Below are 11734 nucleotides of genomic sequence, written 5' to 3' on the forward strand. Positions count from 1 at the left end.
ATTTTCCAGAGCAGTGCAAGTACAAAAATATCAGCAAAATGTAAGCTCAATTAGTATGCTCTTAAATGTGATTTGTTCTTAGGCCTATTCCTTAAAAGAATATACTTTTTGAAATGCTGACTGTCATCATGCCACTGTAAAATTTAATTAAAATAAATTCTTCAGATAATGCTTGCCCATTCTTAACATATTCTCTTGATAGTTTGTTAAATTAATGAACAGGGCATTAACAAAGTGATGCCAAGCAGAACTAAGCTTTTTGTGACACTAACTTGTCAATGATGGAATTGAAAACAAAAATGAATGGTTTTTTTTGCCTTCCATTAAGAAATAGCTTAATAGAATCTTGTTAAAAAGATTAATTCCATCAGTTTTTTGTTCAATCTAAAACATCAAATTGCACAGAAAAGAAGAAAACTGAGTTTTTACACATCACATAGAAATATCTGTTCACTCATTTTCTCACTTATAGAATAATTTGAATGAATATTAAAATAAAACAAAACAATAGCAATTTCTGGCAAACAGGTTGAAAGTGGATTTTTTTTGTCTTTTCCAGAAATATGCAAACATTGTCTATGGAAATCCTTTCCCTTTTCAAGTATATCTTTGTCTTTGCAAACATTTTCCCCATACCCTCAGATATAATGCATTTGTAAGTGATACTTTGAAGAAAACATATTTATGCATGTTGCTCTGAACTGTTGAGACCTTTTCCATTTTAATAATGTACATGCACAGATATATTTTATTTTTGCTTTTTTTAACTTGATTTTCTAGACCACTTTGTATTACTACAACAATGTATGTTTGTATGTACTAATAGAAATATAGGGATTTAGACCTACCCAGTTACATGATAAAATTGCTAATGAACTAGATTTGCATTAACTTAAAAGGGTTGTCTTAATCTTTTAGGGTTTTCCACCAATGTGGAATATAGGTTACTACATTGGGTAATGCTGGGTACACACTACACTGTTTTCGTCCAATAATCGGCTCAAACAGCCGACATACGATCGCTCATTCAGAAGTCAGGTCAGTGTGTACAGTGACACGATGGTCGTAAGTCTGCCTAAATGGACGATTCTCGCCTCATTTGGTTGGTCGTACCGTTTAATATTTTCGTTCCAATCTCGTTTCCGCTGTGTAGTGTGTATAAACTTCCGACAGATCCACGACAATTCTCCGATACTTCCTCGACCTGGGGGGCGAGTGTATGTAAATTTTTTATGTCAATCCCAGTCCCACGTGGTGCGGAATCCGCACATCACTGTGTTTTGTATCGATGTATATTGCACCTGTCTGGCTGCAGACCATTGCACTTGTACAAAGCACGTGTGTTATTACCCTTTGCGTCTATGACCACAAAGTATTCATATCCACTCTTTATACACTTATACCTTTATAACCTATTAAAGTTCTATTAACCTTTATTAACTTATAATTGTGAAGTACCCAGAATAAACTACACAGTGTTCAAGCAACATTTTTATTGCAAGAAAAAGGTACAAAAATTTTAACACACACAGCTGTCAGAAAGATCCGCATGAGAAGTGAGCGCGCCCATACCAATCAGAGAGCTGAATACTGCAGAGTGTTATTTTTAGTATTTAGTATTTTTAAAGGTGCTACTGGTTTGTGGCAGAACAGGTCTTGATGTCGCTTGGGTTTCTATTCCCTTTGATTTCTTTATCTACGAAACAAGGAAATAAAAAATGTTTTACCATTTAACTTATATATCTGTAATTTATTTTCAATGACATAAATACTCTCATTTTCTCACCTTTCACACTGCTCGAGATCAGTTTATATTTATATTTTGGTCCCTGTGGTGAAATCGCAATAATAGCGGGATTAACCTCTGTACATTCTGGAAAACAGGCGCCATTTTGGTTGTTATAACGGTACAGGTATGTGCCCAAAGCATTTACATGTCTACACATGTTCAATGAAATACCTTCGTGTTGAACTTTTTTAGTATATTTTTCTTGTTCAATTTTTCCTTGTTTGCTAACAGGTGTAACATTAGTGGTATCAGTGGTATCTTCTCACCGTTAATTCTTCGTTCTGACATAAAAAATGAGGTTATAAATTAGCCTTTTACATTGCTTTATGTGACACTACATCTACACTACAGCTACACTACATCTGCTACTGACCTTTTTTAATGTCGTTGTCGTCCTGGTCCAGTACTTTGACCATCATCTCCACCTCTCTTGGGCTTATTGGATTTGCTCTTTGCTCTTCTTGAGTATCTACATTCCCCACCTTAACTTTTCCAACATTTTTTGGCCCTTCCAGCACCATGTCTGACTCTATCTCCGTCTCTGTATCTGTCTCCATAGCTGCAACCCCCACTGACACCTTCTCCTCACCCGCAAACCCCACTGACACCTTCTCCTCACCCGCAACCCCCACTGTCACTTTCTCACTCGCCATCTTCTGACGCTCCTCGGCGCCAAACAGGTTCCTCTGTCATTTTATGCACTCAGACATGGGCGTTTGTTTCTGCTGTGGACCAATCAGCGATGATGCACGCAGAGAATGGAGCATTCCATTACATAGAAAGGGGTTTCATTATTAGGGAATATTCATTGCATTCCACTTCAGCAGTTAAATGTTTTTCTAAATTTAATGTATATTACTAAACTTCTATTTTATAGAAATGAAGGGAGTTAACTATAGCTAAAGCTCTGCCCCTTTATGCTAATGTCTTTGGTATCTCGTACATTTCCTGCAAATGTCGCTGCAGTGTGTACAAAATTGAAATCATTGTTCACGACAACATGGCTGTAAAAAGTCGCTAAAGGGACGTCCGCTCTTCCCTTTATCGTCCTAAACAAGGCTAGTGTGTATGCAGTCCATGGACCGAGCGATCGGACCATTGGTCGCATGTAAAATCGCTCGGCATAAAAAGTTGGTCGAAATTTCTGTAGTGTGTACCCAGCTTAAATCTGAGTATACATGGTTGATAAATGTGAGCTATACAAACAAGAGCAGAGCATACAGTGTTCCTTTTTTAAGCTATGTTGTATGGCTTACAGAGACCTGCTTATACAAATTGTTTTGCAATGGAAAATATGTCATAATTACCTAATTTGTCCATATTGGTGAGCCATATGAGCTAAATACTATGAAAGGTAGCTCCCTCTATACTCCAGCCAGTAAATATAATCACTTATCTTTTTATCGCTGCTAAAATAGGTAGCAGTATCTTTCAAAAGTGATGGGTCATTTTATGGAATATAATATTCTTTAGGGCTTTGTGGAATAATATAATAGTATACTTTTTAAATATGAAGCCCACTTTAATTATTTTCTTTTAAAGGACTTGTGTATTATGAAACTCTTGCCCATTATACTTGGATCTCAAAGTGGTTGCTATGTTCCAACAATCTGCATCATCACTACGTATCACTGCTTGGGAAACTGTCAAAACTGGTCGGTTGTAGTTTACATGGCCCATCTTTAACAATTTTTTACTATATTTAAAATAGTTTGCCTGTTTTGGTCTTATTGTGACTCCAGAAATATTTAATATGATTTGTAGGCACTTCTGTGAGTCTCAGTAGGAGTTTTCGAGTGTTGTATCTCTGCATGCTGCTTCCCTGCAACTCAATGTATGATAAAAGATGGGGAGAAGCGAAACCAGTATTTATTTTACTAGGAAGGGAGTTCCAACAGTAGATGGGGAAGTATTCCTCAGAAGATGTATTTGGCACCAACATGGCTCCAATTGCTTGTTTTTTAAATTGATTTCATATTATACGTTATTATCTTAATTACATTTGATACACATGCAGTCAGCACTATAATATTAATATTTATATAACATATTAAGTTGTTTTAATGTAACATACATATACATTATAGCAATGCATCCTAGAAGTATAGTAAATTGAAATGTTTGAAGACCTTTTATTTACATAATACAGTACACATCATTTATTTACATTTTATTAGTAAAATAGCACAAACAATAAGCAACATTTCTAGTCTTTTAGACAGTCCATTTGTTTTATAAAAGAGTATTTAATTGGCGGAAAGATTACTAGAATAGGTGCTAGTCTCATTCTTCTCTAATGTATTGTAGGTTGAGTTGCCTTTTAAAGGATAGTACTCTGGAACAGGACTTATTTAAAAAAAAAAGAATAGAGGTTTCATAACTTCTTTAGATGAGATTTGAGTTTCATTTGTGCCTAGTACATTGTGGTTTCTTCCATTGTAGTTCAAATAAAGGGTGTTACTGTGTTATCAGTAAGGTTGCTGGGAGGCTAAACCACTTTTGAAGTGGAAAAAAATGAAATCGACTAAAAGATGATACCTTTAATCGCTAACTGCATAGGATAATGTTGCAAGGTTTCAAGGCACTTAGGCCTTGTCTTCAGACAGATAACACATGAAGTTAAGATGACATGTCATACTTGTACTCAGAGTATAGGGCATACACCATATACAATACCAAAAAAACAAATATGTGGGAGACAAATGCACACATGCAATGAGATCATATAAATTGATGTGGAAGCACAAATAGTTAATAAGTATTAGTGTTGTATTCTGTTATTGCCAGGTGAGATAGTGAGTCCTTGAAGATATGTAGCATAAGAAACAACCACAAGCTGTGTATTGTATATGTTTGATAATTTTCTATGAACCCCAGACCCAGATTGAGTCCTGCTTGTAATATGTTAAATGTTGTCATGGGTTTAAATTTCCAGACATTTATTTGACTTTCAGTTATGACATTGCATTTTTAGATTTCACTTTCCATATCACTAAGGCTATGGCTTTTGCTGCAAAAGTGTCACCCTAGTGAAGTGTTAATATATTTGTGCTCCGCAGTGAAAGAATACAGCTTGTCTCTTTGAGACTTTGTCCAGTTTCACCTAAGTACAGATCTCCATTTGGGCATTTTAATAAACACAGGAGCAGGTGCAGTGTTGCCAACCTCTCAACTTCTGTTTATGCTTCAAGTAAAGAGGAACTCACTGTAATGTCCAAATGGCTCACATACTGTCCCACAAACCATTACACAAAACAGGATTCAGCAGTGAGATGGATGAATTCTTCAGGAAGATATACTTGATAGAATACTATACTTCCAAGACACAGTCTCGATTGAGCCCAGCATTTCAACAAAGCAAGAATCAAATAGTATAAAATAAAAAATAAAAAAAAAGAAATCTAATAGGACCCCTCCTTCGTTAACCAACCCAAAACTTGATAAAAACATGCAACAATTTAAGAATAGCATTTATTTTACGTTGTTTATTTCGATTGGTAAGCTTTTCTATAACATGACCCATCCAGGAAAGGAGAGCTTATACAGCTTATGGGACATATTAATCAAACCATTAGACAAATGGAGTGCTTTTGTCATGCAAACAAATCTCAATGGTCCACTACTACAGAAAACCAAGCATGGACCCCTCACATATATGCACTAAGTAACAGAAAAACATAATCCATGTACTGCCTCTAGACCACTGCACCCAAAGAATTTAATTCCAGAAACTCCAAAACTAGGTATGTTCTATATGCTGTCCAAGATACATAAGGAATGAAACGAAGGACAGTATAATATATTCAACATCATCTTCTACATTTATTTCTATAGCGCCAGCAGATTCCGTAGGGCTTTAAAATTGGGAACAAACAGTAATAAAACAATACTGGGTAATACATACAGAGAGGTAATCCATGGAACAATGGTTTAATACACAAGGATACATCATACTGAATATTTGTCCAGCTAGAATGCAAATGTTACAAGGTATTTAGTAGGCTGTATGCTCAGTCACGCATCTATGTTGGTCAGAGGGTTGTTGTCTTGTGTTAGCTGTGTAGATGCTGGTAATAGGGTAACCTAGTTAGATTAAGATGGTTGTTGAGGAATATTATAAGCTTGTCTGAAGAGGCGGATTTTCACAGAACGCTTCAAGGTTTGAAGACTAGAGGAAAGCCTAGTGGTGCGAGTGAGTGAATTCCATAGAGTGTGTGCAGCCTGAAAAAAGTTGTGTATCCAAGATTGGGAGGAAGTGATGAGAGTGAAAGAGAGAGGCAGATCTTGTGCAGAACAGAGGTGTTGAGTTGGAAGATATTTTGAGAGAAGCGAGGAGGTGTATGTTGGTGCAATTTTGTTGATGGCCTTGTATGTTAGTAGAAGAAATTTATATTGGATTCGTTGAAGAACAGGCAACCAATGTAGAGACTGACAGAGTGACTCAGGAGATGAAAAACGATTGGCAAGGAAAATCAATCTAGGCGCTGCATGCAAAATAGATTGTAGTGGCTCGAGTCTGATTTTGGGAAGACTAGTAAAGAGGGAATTGCAATAGTCGATGCGGGACATGATTAATGCGTGAATTAAAGTTTTTTTCTGTGTCTTGTGTGAGATTTGTACCTATTCTAGAAATGTTTTTTAGATTATATGCAGCATGATGTAATATAGAGTTGATGTGAAGAACAAAGGATAGTTGTGAGTCAAGTATTACAACTAGGCAGCGAGCTTGCAGGGTGGGATTTTTGGTCATATTGTCAACAGAAATAGGTATGCTTCTATTGTTGGGTGGGAATATTATTCTGCTTTTGAAAGATTGAGTTTTAGTTGGCGAGAGGACAACAAAGATATAATGGCAGTAAGACAGTCAGTAATGTGAGACAACACAGATGGTGAGAGATCAGGAGAGGATAGAAAATTTTGTGTATTATCTGCATAGAGATGATACAGAAATCCAAATAAGCTTATTAGTTTTCCAAGGGAAGTGGTGTAGATAGAGAATAGCAAAGGACCTAAGACTGAGCCTTGTGGTACTCCAACTGATAAAGGAAGCGGAGTGGAGATTGTTCCAGAGAAATTAACACTGCAAGAGCAATTAGATAGGTAGGATGAGAAACAGGATAGGACAGTGGCTTGAAGACGTAGGGGTTGTAGCGTTTGTATGAGGAGAGAGTGGTTAACGATGTCAAATGCAGCAGAGAGATCCAGGAGAATTAGAAGAGAGTAATGACCTTCAGTTTTAGCTGTGATCAAATCATTGACAACCTTGGTCAGCGCAGTCTCTGTGGAGTGTTGAGAGTGAAAGCCTGATTGAAGAAGATCCAACAGGTTGTTTGCAGACAGGAAACGTATGAGGCGAGTGTAGGCAATTCTCTCAAGTTTGGAGGGGCATGGGAACTGAGAGATGGAGCAGTAATTTGAGAGAGTGTTTGGGTCAGAATTTTGTTTGTTCAGAATAGTAATAATCACTGCATTCTTGAATAGTGATCATCACCATTTATATAGCGCCACTGATTCCGCAGCGCTGTACAGAGAACTCATTTACATCAGTCCCTGCCCCATTGGAGCTTACAGTCTAAATTCCCTAACATACACACACAGACACACAGAGAGACTAGGGTCAAATTTGATAGGAGCCAATTAACCTACTAGTATGTTTTTGGAGTGTGGGAGGAAACCGTAGCACCCGGACGAAACCCACGCAAACATGGGGAGAACATACAAACTCCACACAGATAAGGCCATGGTTAGGAATTTAACTCATGACCCCAGTGCTGTGAGGCAGAAGTGCTAACCACTTAGCCACCGTGATGGAAAAATACCAGTAGAGAGAGAGAGGGTGCAGATTTTAGTTAGAAGTGGAATAAGCACAGGAGACAGGGCCCTACCAATTTGTAAGGGTATCTGATCGAGAGGACAGGAGGTAGAAAAGGAAGATAAGAAGGGAGCAGAAACTTCCTCTTCATTTGTAGGATCAAATGAAGAGAGGGTGTCAGAGGATGCTGTGACGGAATTGAGCTGATTGATGGTCGAGGGAGATGATACCATTTCAAGTCGGATGTTATCAGTCTTGTCCTTGAAATAGGAAGCAAGATCCTGGGCACTGATGTGTTAAAAAGATGTTTGGGGTTAGAAGCCTGAGGATTGATGAGAGATTGGAAGTATGCTTGTTTAGCAGTGTCCACAGCATTTCGGTAGGAGCATATAGTCTCTGGCAGTGATGGAAAATATACCGCTGCATGTTAAATATCTTGAAATACATGGTAAAAAAAAGTCAGTGATTGACAGGGCATCACTGACTTACTAAATAAACTGGCTATTTTCTGGCCATTACTGTACCTGATGGTACCATCCTGACAATGGATGTGAAATGCACTAACATTTCACACAAGGATAGGATTGCAGCAAGAAAGAGTATTCTGATTCAAAACCTCTATCTTTGGACATAATCATGATCCTTACAAAATTCATATTAACGCCCAACTACATCTCAATTTGCAAGGATATATATATTTGCAACAAATGAGGACCAGTATGGAAAGCCATTTTGTGTAACGGCAGAAATTCTGCTATTTATGATTTCCAATCAAATTATTTGATTGCATCACATCTATACATCCGTCTGTATTATCCCCCATGTTTGTTCACTTGCGTTTTATATTGTGTATGCTCAGTAATCTATGTATACTGTATATATGTCATGCCACCCTGACTTCATTTGTAATTTGCCAGAAGAGGCCTTAGTGACTTGTAAGCTTACTGTTATTAGCGGTACCAACTTTTTTTTCTTCTAAATTCAAATGTACTTTTCACTGCTTTCTTACTCAAGGCTGACATGGTATCACATTGGGTACCAAAAACAAGGATATTACATTGTTAAATAGACTGCTTGAATTAAGGGAAGCAGGCATTCTTCCACAATAATTTGTCTACTATGGAGGCAATGTTCCTTTGAAGGCTATAGCTATTCCTGCCAGTTGCCGTCTCTCACTTTGGTATGTGTGGCCAGATTTTGGCAGTTCCTAGTTATATTCACATATAAAAGTACAAATGATTATCTGTTCTCTGTGCAGAATGACTTTATTCAATGTGTAAAAATACCCTATGGCTCAGATGCATGTTATTTTCTTCTGTTAATTAAAAGCCATTAGTAATTCATGTTTGGAGAAATAAATTGATTGTCAGCAAACTGACAGAACAATAAACTAAACCTGTTATGCAGGGTGTAACATGTTTAAAAACTGCTACCATTTGATGCAATGTAATCATTACACTCACTCTGTTTTGCTATATTTGTCTCTGCCAATATTCCAGGTTTTGGCTAAGAGCAACAGGACAGCTGTGATGAGTGGAGCTTCTCATTTGTGTTTTTGCCAATAGATAAAATATTTCTGTATCTTCACTGTAGAACTATTAGTCGTTGCATAGGTATAATCATATCTTAATAACTTTATGTTTAGTTAGAACTTAAAAGAACACATTTGTCATATTTGTTTAACACCTTAATGTGAATCAGCCTTCAATTCAAACTAATAAAAGTTCTTGCTTATAACATGCTGTATTTAATAGGTTTTCTTTTTAAATGCTGTAATAGTGGCATTGCCTTTTACAGTAATTTACTTTGCATATTGGTATGTACTTCAGTTTAGAATCTAGTATACTTTGATCCTGAGCATTAGAACAGTGCAAGTTATGCTATTACTTAAATGTAGTTCAGCTAAACCAGTCAAATACAATGTTGCCAGTCAGATATTCCATTAACTAGAAAACGAGTAACTCAATGAAGTATTTAAAGTGCTTGTTAGCAATGATTAACTTTCCAGCCTTGAAATTTTCTGTTGCTTCTTTATTTACACTGAGAGATAATTGCCTTATTCTCGTTAAGCAAAATATCTCATTTTTAAAACCATTCCTAAACTCAGCATTTTGAACAAAATATCAAGGACAAATAAGGTGGTTTGTTTGTATGACCTAAGTTATTATATCCCAGTGTTTATATCCTTGCAGTGCCAGCCAGCAACACGTATTTCTTCTATGTATTCCTAGTCTGTCTAGCAAGGAAAGGTTAAGTAATGTTTTAACCTGCCTCTCTCTGTCCTCAACCCTTCCAAATATGTTACACTTTGCACAAGCTCTGTATAGCAAATTGGCTCTTGTAAAAATTGGAATAAATTGAGGTTTTGTGTATCCAAGTTCTGCAGATGTTAGGCATTTGGCTATATTCTTGTTTGGCTCCATCTGCACATTTGTCAGCTGATTGAAGCATATCTGGTAATTATGTTGCATTCCAGCTTTATGACATAAATGTTTTGGGCAAGAATAATCTTTTTGATGCTAACTAAATAAAATGTAAGTCATGCTTACAATTGTATCCTGTTATTTGATGTGATTCCTGAAAACCTTTCTTGAGATGCTGGGCAATTTTTTATTTGTAAAAATAGAACCATACAAATAGTTTGATAAAGAACACTTGAAGGCACATTTCAATAGCACGTCCTTTTTTTCATACCAGTGGACCCAAAATAGTTACTATTTAACATCATGTATGAGTAAGAGATTGCATCTGGTTCGTTGCTTGTGTACATGCTTATTCACCAATAGCCTTAGTTGTGAACCTGATCGTAGAAGTTGTCCCCAGAAATTATTCTGACCAGGGCTTCATTGAATATTTCTGTGAAGATTAACACTATTCCTGTGCACAATTATATGCTTTGCTCCTTACAGAAATGACAACAAGTAAAATGCAAGTTGCTCCTGTGTGAAAGTGCACATTGTAACTCTAACGTTTGTGTAAACATATCAAGTCCATGTAAAGGCTTCCATACAGAGACACAGTATTTAAAAATACAGTATCTTTGGCATTTATGTTCTTTTCTGGTGTATAGCACATTATACTCCTTTATTAATTACTTACTGAGTATGGTTGAATGTTCTTGCTTTCTTCAACCCTTTTAGAGATTAAATCGAGTGGGACTTGTCCTTAGCATGCAGGTGGTTCAAAGAATCTAAAATGATACTTGCTTATATTCCAGCATGATTTTCTGTTAGTGGTCGAGGTGGGTGAGGAGATGTCATTAAGGCCTGCCCTCATCCATTATAGAAAAGTAATGGATAGCCAAGGACAGGGCCAGCGCTAGCATGTCTGGTGCCCCTTGCAAAACATAAATCTGCACCCTCTTCTTTCATAAATTATTTGTTAATTCAATAATGCTTTTCTTCTTATAATACAAATCATATTATTAACTTTCATAAAGAGTGTAATACAAGTACATTAAACAACGTACATTTATGGTTCTATGAATAATCTAAATGAAGAATATGTATTATTTGTAATAAAATTTTACACTTTTTGCAATATAAATTTGGTAAGTATAGAAAAGAAAAAAAATGCCCCCTTCGTCACACTTTTGTCTCTTCATCTCACTGTGCCCTGCACCATCACCCAAGTGTGCCCTCCACCATCACCCCAGTGTGCCCTCCACCATCTCCCCAGTGTACCCTCCACCATCACCACAGTGTACCCTCCACCATCACCCCAGTGTGCCTTCACCATCACTCCCCCAGTGTGCCCTTCACCATCACTCCCCCAGTGTGCCCTTCACCATCACTCCCCCAGTGTGCCCTTCACCATCACTCCCCCAGTGTGCCCTTCACCATCACTCCCCCAATGTGCCCTTCACCATCACTCCCCCAATGTGCCCTTCACCATCACTCCCCCAATGTGCCCTTCACCATCACTCCCCCAATGTGCCCTCCTCCATCATTCCCCCCAATGTGCCCTCCAGCACCCCTCCTCACTGTTTCACCCCTGCAGCACCCCTCCTCACTGTTTCATCCCTGCAGCATCAGCCCCCCCCCACTGTTTCACCCATGCAGCATCACCCCTTCAGTGTTTCACCCATGCAGCATCACCCCACTCATTGTTTCACCCATGCAGCATCACCCCAA

At 37.5% G+C, this 11734-nt stretch overlaps 1 protein-coding gene across 6 annotated transcripts in view; it reads left to right on the forward strand.

The window, feature by feature from the left end:
* Window positions 1–11734, forward strand: part of TBC1D22A (TBC1 domain family member 22A) — a 470079-nt gene that overhangs the window by 236052 nt on the left and 222293 nt on the right. The window contains exon 11 of one of the 6 annotated variants that reach the window (XM_075208868.1): window positions 560–756. The exons of the other annotated variants lie outside the window; for them this stretch is intronic. Coding sequence (XP_075064969.1) covers window positions 560–648 — 89 coding nt within the window. The 3' untranslated portion in view covers window positions 649–756. Of the gene's footprint in view, window positions 1–559; window positions 757–11734 lie in introns of those variants that run through there. 6 annotated transcript variants of the gene reach the window in all.

This window comes from Mixophyes fleayi, chromosome 4 (assembly GCF_038048845.1).
Source record: "Mixophyes fleayi isolate aMixFle1 chromosome 4, aMixFle1.hap1, whole genome shotgun sequence".
In the NCBI taxonomy this organism is placed as follows: domain Eukaryota; kingdom Metazoa; phylum Chordata; class Amphibia; order Anura; family Limnodynastidae; genus Mixophyes; species Mixophyes fleayi.